The 9,636-nt window shown below is 34.0% G+C and overlaps 1 protein-coding gene across 2 annotated transcripts; it reads right to left on the bottom strand.

Annotated features, from left to right (window-relative positions):
• Positions 1–4,306: 4,306 nt before the first annotated feature.
• LOC110686666 lies at positions 4,307–8,811 on the bottom strand. Of its 2 annotated transcripts, XM_021863273.1 has the most exons (4): positions 8,365–8,811; positions 7,416–7,496; positions 4,953–5,092; positions 4,307–4,852 (listed from the first exon to the last, which is right to left on the bottom strand). In XM_021863273.1, the coding sequence occupies exons 1-4, from the start codon at positions 8,677–8,679 to the stop codon at positions 4,597–4,599; spliced, it is 792 nt and encodes a 263-aa protein (XP_021718965.1). In that variant the 5' UTR covers positions 8,680–8,811; the 3' UTR covers positions 4,307–4,596. The 2 variants fall into 2 exon arrangements, with proteins under 2 accessions (XP_021718965.1, XP_021718966.1); XM_021863274.1 differs by lacking the exon at positions 7,416–7,496 and having other exon boundaries at positions 8,365–8,810.
• Between the last annotated feature and the right edge of the window lie 825 nt (positions 8,812–9,636).

The following is a 9,636-nucleotide window of genomic DNA, read 5'->3' on the forward strand; positions in this document are numbered from 1 at the left end:
CCAGCCTCTCCGCCGCCAAAGATTCCGAAAGCTCGTATGGCAAGAAGGGACCTCAGAGGTTCCAGACTTCTTTCTTGTATCTGCAAAATCGCGGAAATGGCGATTTCGAAGATCACTTATTGGTTTTACGAAAAAGCTTTTATTTCCTTTTCTTTAGCTCTTTCTTTTCTTTCTTTTTCTTACCATCATGAAAAGGGTTTCAAAGGCTTCAATTCTTCTTCTTTTTCTTTCTAAATTGCCCAAAATTAGGATTATTAAATTGAATTGTTCCTTCTATTCAAAAAAAAAAAATGAATTGTTCCTTTTAAAAAACATGTTCCTTATCAACTTTAAGTCTGGTTTGGCTTTACATGGTGAGTACACAAATTTGATATGTCTAAAATCATATATGGATTATATAAAAACTTATATTGAAATTTAGATGTTCAAAAACTTATATGAAATGTCTAGTTATTACTTATATATCTCGACTCACATTCTCGTTACATATTTATTGATCCATTTAATTTGATCATTTAAGAAGACGACATGATTTTCTTTATCATAATCGCAAATAATTATGATGACAAGATCGATTATATATAAATTTAATCGGGGACTAACCATTTTAAATTTGCTCATACCCTGTATAAAATTGATGAAGCTTTATTTGACGAACCATAACTTGTGATATATTTGTTTGTAAATAACAAATCATTTACTTCAAGCCTACATTGACAACTAGGCAAACAATGCTCTTCAAGTAATTTAAAGCTTTTAGAATACTCTTTGTGATCGAACTTGGTCCACTGGAAGTTGCAGAAGAGTGGCATATTCCGAGAAGCTTGAAATTTCCAGTTGTGTTTGGCACCGGCATTGAGACAAACTTTACCAATAATCCTAGACAATTTTTTTGATTTACAATGCATATTTACTGGTTCATCACTATAATTATTCACAGATATAGACGCCTTGGTGCGTCTGGCACATTTCTTCATAATAATTTAATTGCGAATGGTAAGCCCTACCATGATAACGACAATTCTTATGCCCACAACAATTGCATCCGGGGTCGCCTCTGCAATTTCTAAAGATAGTACCATTGCCACTGCCAATAAAAGGCTACATTTGGAGTAGTTTCGAGTAGAACCCATGAAATCTCAACCTACACTTGTGATGCCATTTTAACCCTTTGCCCACTAACATACTGTAAATGAAATGGACGTTTTGCTTGTACTCTAAATTCAATTACTATTTTGGTTATTTATAACCAATTGGCCATGTTAAATGACCAACAATAATAATGGAATTCGTGTGTAAATTTTATTTAATGACAATGCAAACTTAAATTGGCCTTGGCATTTCTTCAACAAATAAACAAAATTGGCCATGACAATATGCATTATTGAAGAAGATCAGAGTAACGATGGCTGTAAAAAGAGGTGTTACTCGAAGTTATGTGGTGACCAATTTAGTCAAGCTGTACCCGTGTTGGGAGTGAACGTTTTTTTTTTTTTTTTGTGCAAGACGTCAGGAACTCAAGAAGCAACTCCATTTTGGCGTTGCAAAGGTTTGATGTAGGAGCTATATGACTCAAAATTTTATGTTCATCAGCTGGTTTTCAGATCCAACCAATGCTTTGAATTTTCGCAATACTGCTATATAGGGCACGGGAGTTTCAACAAGGCCACCACCATGCATGCATCACTAAGATCTAGCAAGGACCCTAAGTCCCTAAGCTAAAGCTAATTGAGTTATATCTCAAGACAAATAAAGAGCTTACACTAAAGTTTGCTATCTTCCAGCCTTTAAATCTTTAATTGGTTCCATTATAAAATAATTTGTAATAGATAAAATTAAGTAACATAATTTTAAGATGGAACCTCACTTGACTTACATGTGTTAAGATGTCTCTCAAGTTGGTCTCATGATAATTGCCAATTACTACCTGAGAAGGATAGGCAATCACGGCTGGTGTAGGTATGAATATTGGTCTCATGATGGTTGTCAATTACTACCTGAGAAGGATAGACGATCGCAAACAAAACCTTTTGATCCGGAAGTGTTAATGTGTGACTCGAAATCGGGGTTCGATTACGACAAGATCAAAAAGGAAGCGGTAAAGTTATACACGTGATGACTAGTCTAAATCATGCATGTCATGATGACTTGAGTGTCATGATAATGCCTAGTAGTCTAGTCTTGCATGCAATGATGTCTTTAGTGTCATGATTACTTTATTGACTTTAAGGGCACATGCAAGTATGGTGACATAGGTGCCTTGTATCTTTCCTCTTCTTAAGCCACAATGATGTTGTGTGGAGGTGGAACATCACGCAGTGTATTAGCACACATAGCTTCATCACTTGTAATCTTAGTAATTCCTTTCCTCCATTGAAGTTGGTAATAAAAGCTCTATCTCCTTTCCCCTTTGTGGACGTAGCTCATTTTGAGTGAACCACTATAAATCTTGTGTCTTTTGTTTTGTTCATTTTAATTGCTTTCTCAATTCAACTTGCATTGTTATTACAATCAAACTCAAAGTCCCAAACGGTCCTATTTCCTAACAGGAAGTTATCAACAATGATATCTATGACAAGTCTATCCTCGGGCACAAATAAGGTTGATTTTCATACTAAAGCCGGAGCTACATTCAACCATAAGTTCATTAATACTTCTCACACTTCGCTTACTTCATACAACTTTGAGGAAGGTTTGTGAATTTATCAAAATGTAACAAATCTAACAGCATGTAAAGACTATTTCCAAATGAGCAACATTGTGTACGCCTTGGACATAAATGATAACTATGATATCAAATTCGAGAAAATAACACTGACCTACTTGAATTTAGTACAAGTACATTTTCTCTATAGGATACCATATGCAATTGTGCAAATTATCTGCTCACTTAAGCTTGTAACACACCAGACCAGGCCTAGCTCTTTCATCAAGCAATTATTTGCAGCCAATGACAGCTTCCTAGCTACCTCTCGAGACAAACGAATAACTTGCATAAGTTGATCAGTTATTATTCAAAGGTTACAAGGATGAAAATAAAAAACTCAAACGATTAGCTTTCAAGCTTCTTTCAGATTATTCCATCTTTCAAATGTAGCTGAGACAAAGGCTTTGTGAATAATGTGAATATTCTCTTATCTTATATACATTGTCTTTAATAAGTTTGTATTTTCTATCTCATAATTTATGTACCACGTGCCTCTTTATGGATTGGTACTTTGTCCACCATTTGTATATCTTGAAATTTTAGGTTATAATAATATCAACAAAAAAACAAGAGACATACAAATGGTACACAAATTAAGGGATTGACAAAAGATTTGGATTCACCCATTATATCATTGCTATTAACTATTAAGGGATCGGCAACTAGTCAACTAGTGTCGATCCATCATCACCAGCCTCATCAATTCATCATCATACTTAGATCTGCAATTAATAACCGTCACAGCTGAGTTGATGCTACTAGTATTGTGGATGGATCCCTTGCCATGATAACCTTTGCTAGCCAATCTCTTCATTTCAATACGTCTTTTGACAGCCATGACAACTCCAAAAACAGAGAAAACTAACATGACAAAGATCGAATCATTCGGGCATCCTTCCACAAGTTGTGCTGAAAACATTATAAGACCAAGAACAAGGGCGGGCCATTTCGTGTGCTGGACTGCCACATTTCTTTTGGCTGTAATTTTACACCAATGAAACCAATCAATTGCATGTATATATATTGTCCTTCCCCAAAGCTAGGGATGTTATTAAGGGTATGGGAAGATTCATGTTACTCCACATTCATGCATTAAATGGAGAAAATTGGCTTCATTAGTAGCATGTCAACGGTTACGAATTGAAATGAGCCAGTGAAATTATAGTCAGGCACTGAAACACAAAGACAGCTGCAAAAGTAATCTCACTGTATTGATGTGTCTGGCTAGTTGATGTCACTCCTTCCCTTCATTTGATGTATTTCTTGTCAAATTCACAAGATCTCGTGATCAGGAACACAATTACGTTGCTGCACATATCTTTGCAAGTTTGGAGCAAATCTCTCCACTGTTAGTAAGTTGATTACAGTCAATACCCAAATTCTTTGATCGGCAATGAAAAACCTTGCTGCTATCTTTCCAACGAATAGCAATTATACGATTCATACCAACAAATATGCTCTGGCTACAAAAAACGCATCAGGAGTCAGTGTCTCTGCCAGTACCACTGCAAGTAGCATCAGAGATTCAGATATTAAGTAGAATACCCCATTTTGGATAGTTCTAGTAGCCATTGCTTCTAAGCTTACTACTTCAAAAACTTGAATGTGAATTGTGATATAAACAACCGAATAACTGATTGTTCATTCTACAGCAGAATAGTATTTCAGAAAGGGAGTTATTTGTGCACAGTTTTATGATACAACAAAGCTCGTTAATGAACACCCACTACTCAGTGCTCAGGCCAAATAAAACGAGAACAGGGGATAGCAGCTCATAACGATGCAGCTTCTGGGCTTTGTATGACAGACCAAGTCAGGAGTCAGGAACTCAGGACCCATTCTGAATTAGGCGAGTCTCCATGAGCACTTGAATGTTCCGTACATTTACTCTACAAGGGAAGTTGCTCTTCTACATCATGATAATTTTTTGGGTTCATGGACCTAATGCACAAGGAGTGAGGGAAAAAGAAATACATGAATAAGAACACCAGAACTCCAAGATCAGCCTCTTCCCCAACAGCTGGCCGACGGGGTTGTACCAGATATATCTGACTTGCACACCATAAGCAATATAAAGCTGCTATGGTAATAATCAGTTTAACGGATTGAGTATATTGCGTTTTTATGGATTTGGAAGGTCCTACTCTGAAAAAATCGAATTGGAATTTATCAGATGCCATTACTATGGAGACACAAAGAAGAACGCAAGTTCATTAAAAGTCCGTTTATTTTTCTAAAAGAATACCTGTGGATGTATATAAAACCCAGAATTAAACCAGTGCACAATAGACTAATTACTATAACGGCATCTGGGTTGATGGGGGCACGATTCGCCCACCAGCCAGTGCTCAATATCCAAGTGTATACAGATGATTTCCCATTTTCCTGCGTAACTTCAAGACAGTTAGATAAGTTACTAAGATATGAGTTAGTTCTACAAGTAGATCATGCTCTATATAAAGAATAATACGAACAAGCTACAAACATTACATGAACTCCAAATAGACTTCAAGAGGATAGAATATTGAGAGAAAGTACACATACAGAACAATGCATGTTTTGATGCTTTCATGATGAGTTAGGTGTGCACCAAAAAAATGATGAGTTAGGTCAATTAGCCTAGATGAATAAGCATTGAGAATCAGGGAAAACACACACACACAAAATGTAAAGATGATTAAGTTTAATGTAAAGCATGGACTGATGTATAGCAATTGGAGGAAAATCAGTAGCAAGGATCAAGAGCGGCCGGATCAACTGTAAAGAGTAGGAAACCGTTTTACAGTCCCGTACTTCATTATTTTTTAGAGTAACTACTTCATTATTTTATTTTTTAGAGTAACTACTTCATTATTTTTTAGAGTAACTCAAAATGCTATGCCTTTGATAACACAACAGAACTCGATATTCACAGCATTTCACTCAATACATAACAAGAAAGATCTTCAAACAAGAACCTCAGTTTTGTAAACAACTAGATTAGTGCCCGTGCGATGCATGATAGTAATAATTTTTTTTCCCATTATTAATTGTGATATAATATAAAAATAAGGCAACTCATGTATGTGGAATAAACAAATGCAATGTATATAAAAAAAATAAAATAATAAGCCAAAAATTACTATTACTACAATTGAGGAAAAAAAATATTGTTGATTAATTGTGTTGAAAATATTTAAGTGTAGTATAAATTATATTACATTAATGATGCATATTATTCCCAATCAAACTTATGACTAACGACTTATTTATAAATTTCTTTTAATAAACATGAAAAATATTAATCAAACAACAGAGTAAAATCTACGATAAAACTATTAGTACAACATACATGTAAATATATAAATTACAAATGATTTATCACCTTTAATTTATATCAAATAAAATAATTTCAATGAAAATAAATACTACTCGGATTATTAAAGGCAATAATATACAATTAGGCAACACATTCTGTTTATGAATTGATTCTCTAAATTATATCGTCGTTCTTTGTTATTATATAAAAATGTGTTTGAACCTATCCAATAATTGTAATTTGATCATTGTTTGTTTATTGTCTTAAAAATTTATTTGTATATGATGGCTATTTATCGGAAAAAAAAAAAGGATACACAAGAAAATGTCACTTGGCACTATGTCCGACGTGTCTTTTACTATGCATCTTATTTATAATGTTGAATGTTTTAATAAATTTATCATCTCATCACATGTTTCGGCAACAAATAATAATTTTGTTTGTATTTACTAAGATATTAATTTATTTAATTACGTAATAACAAAAAATGATTGATATTCACATTTTCCTAGAATAAAAAATATGATATAATTGTCGAACACAACATTTATTATATAGTCATATGTAACACTCCATTAGTCTAAGAAACAAAATATTAGATGTATTTCAAAAAAAATTAAAGTGATATCTTAAAGTAATTTCTTTAATATCAATTATATGAATTAATTTTATTATTACTTTTTGGGCAAAATTTAATAATACTTCGTCTAAAAGATGTCCGGCGGTAATAATAGTATCTTGTACCTGATTAAGTGGCTCACTATTTCTATAATTAAAAAAGAGTTAGAATACTATTTTTAGATAAATGTGTATAGAAGAATTAAGAACATGAAATAAAAAGAAATACTACCTCCGTTCCTGAAAGTTTGACTCACTTACTATTCATCTGGTCAAAATAAAATAACTTTGACCACATCTTATGATTTATACAATAGAAATAAATTAGTATGAAGGGTCTTATTAGATTCCCCTTATTATAAAATTTTCAAATATCAACTTTTTATAATTTTCACTTATACATAGCCGAAGATATTCATGGTTAAATATGTTCATTGGAAACCGCGCAAATGCAAAATGAGTCGAACTTTCAGGAACGGAGGGAGTACATTTTATGTAAAGATAATATATAAGATTTGAAATAATATTATTATAGTTGTATTATGCAAATATTCCAAAAAATAAAGATATTTTGCTAAAAGGGAAGGGGGAGTTTTGGAGGGAAAAAACAAAATCAGGGAGTGACACGTGTCATTCTTAGTACCTGTTTTAGTAAAATGTTATTGATTTCAAGTTATAACCGCATCAGAGGCACAATGTTCACCAATCTAAACATTGGCTTTATAATTACTATCACTCCATACTACAAATCTACAAGATGCGGCCAGTGCAGTGTTGGCAAAAGAACATTACCTCAAATAAATGGTCCAGAAAGAAATGTGACAAAGAACCAGCCGTAATCAGAAAAAAGCATTGTAGCCTAGTGAGGGGCACCTTTCAGGAAGAAAAATTTCTGTTAAATATAAAAGCATCCTAGATTGACTTGGCCATATTTTTAATTTTTTTATATAAATATTCAGTATACATAAATTACATAAATCAATCGGTGCTTTTTTGTGTAGTTGGTCACACCGTGTGGCCAGGATTACTTATTCAGGGGTTACTTATTTAGAGGTTCCTCAGTCGATAAGGGATTACTTATAGGAGTTACTCAATCGGTCAGAGTTACTTATTCAAGGGTTACTTAGTCCGTCAGATATTACTTATAGGAGTTACTTAGTCGGTCAGATAAGTAACCCCGACTACACGGTTTAGTCAGCCACATATAAAAATTTGTGTAAATCAATAGTTGCAGTTGCTGAATATTACCTCCATTACTATATAATTGAAAGTCAAACTTTAGGAACTTGAATTGTCACTAATATACAATTGAAACCTTAAATAAGCAAACGGTGCAACTGTTTAATAATGGGAAAGTATAAAAACAATACAGTTGCAAAATGCTGATATGATTTGAGCGTTAATCAAGGAAATAAGCAATACGCTCAGCAGTCAGCAGTCAGCAGTCTTAGCACACATTTAAGTCTTAACTAGCGTACATTACATTCTCATCATTTCATTTTAATACAATATTCTTGAATTCAATTATTTTCTTTTTTAAGGAAAGAATCAGCTTAAAAATTCAACCCAGTTACCAAATTCAGACCCCAAAACACCTGAGCTTTACTTAATTAATTACTTAAGTTAGAATCCCAATACAAAACACTAAACTAACTTAGCTAACAACAATAATCAAACTAATTTAATTAACAAACACAAAGCATTAATTAAAAAAATTAATGAACACAACACAATTACTAACCCCAGAAAGAGAATCAAGAATACCCTTATGAAGAGCAACTCGAGAAGCCCAAGAGTAGAGGAGAGAGAGTGGGAAACTTAACAACACCACATAATAAAAAGGATGGTGGATGTAATCAGCTACGGCAGACCCCACGGAATCCCCAAATCCAACGGTGGATGTCAGCCACTCCAAGAAAGACCCGATATCCGGCCCAAAGAAGGCGTTGATAGAGTAGCACAAGCAGTGGTGGGGACTGAATCTACCGTTGGATGCAACCATCAAGCCCAGGCCCGATCCCAGGGTGTATATCATGTGTGGGCCGGGGCCCGGCATTCTTAGCCCGGTGAAGTTGCTGTGATGAAGATTGTAGTTAGGTACTTAGGTAAAGGTGTAAGGTAAAGCAAGGGAAACTGAAGGACTAAAGAATGAAAGTGAAGGTGTTTTATGGTTGTGTCATGATGTGTGAGGTGACGAGTGTGAATGCTTAAAGTCGTTAATTTTGTGGGCATGACGTTATTACTGTATAACTTTCAACGAGGTTTGTATTATTAAGAGGTTTGTTATGAACTTATGATAGGTGAAAATCACATAAAAACTGAATAATAATAACTTTATTACTACGTATGTTACGATAAAATATGTGCGCGCATGATAAAATAATAATAAACTGAATAATAATAACTTGATTAGGTGATTAGGTTTTGTGTGTGCGTGCATGATAAAATATGTCGTAGTTATTAAAGATGATTAATCACTTTAGAGAAAATCATTTTATTAATCTTGATGACATATTGGTAAATAAAGTTATATTGTTCCTTATTTTAATAATATAATTGATTAGTTGGACAACCATTTTTCATCAGCTTACATGAAAAGTTGAAAGTGATAGCTATGGTTTACTTGACGGTCGTTTGACGGCAAATTTTGGGAAAAAGTTTAGAGAGAGAAAAGATCCAAATTTTCGAGGCTTTGCATATGCCCAATTCAATCAGGAACTTTTGTTTAAGCATTATTTTGTCCATTTGCATATGCCCAACCCAATCAAGAACTATCCCACTTAGTAGATTATTTAGTAAATTCAATTCACCTGTGGAGTTATGTTCATCGATTCATATTTGTTTTTCAGAGATGCTGTGGCAGCTTCAATGGAGGATTTTGATTGAGGACGACGCCAACCCTGCCCTTAGGGGTTCACCATGCCCTTAATTACACCCTTTTTCATAGGATTTTTGTTTTATTTGGCGGCAAAGCCACTACAGATGGTGGTGTTGGAGGAAGGTGGAGATCGCG

Source organism: Chenopodium quinoa, unplaced genomic scaffold (assembly GCF_001683475.1).
Source record: "Chenopodium quinoa cultivar QQ74 unplaced genomic scaffold, ASM168347v1, whole genome shotgun sequence".
NCBI classification, from domain to species: Eukaryota; Viridiplantae; Streptophyta; class Magnoliopsida; order Caryophyllales; family Amaranthaceae; genus Chenopodium; species Chenopodium quinoa.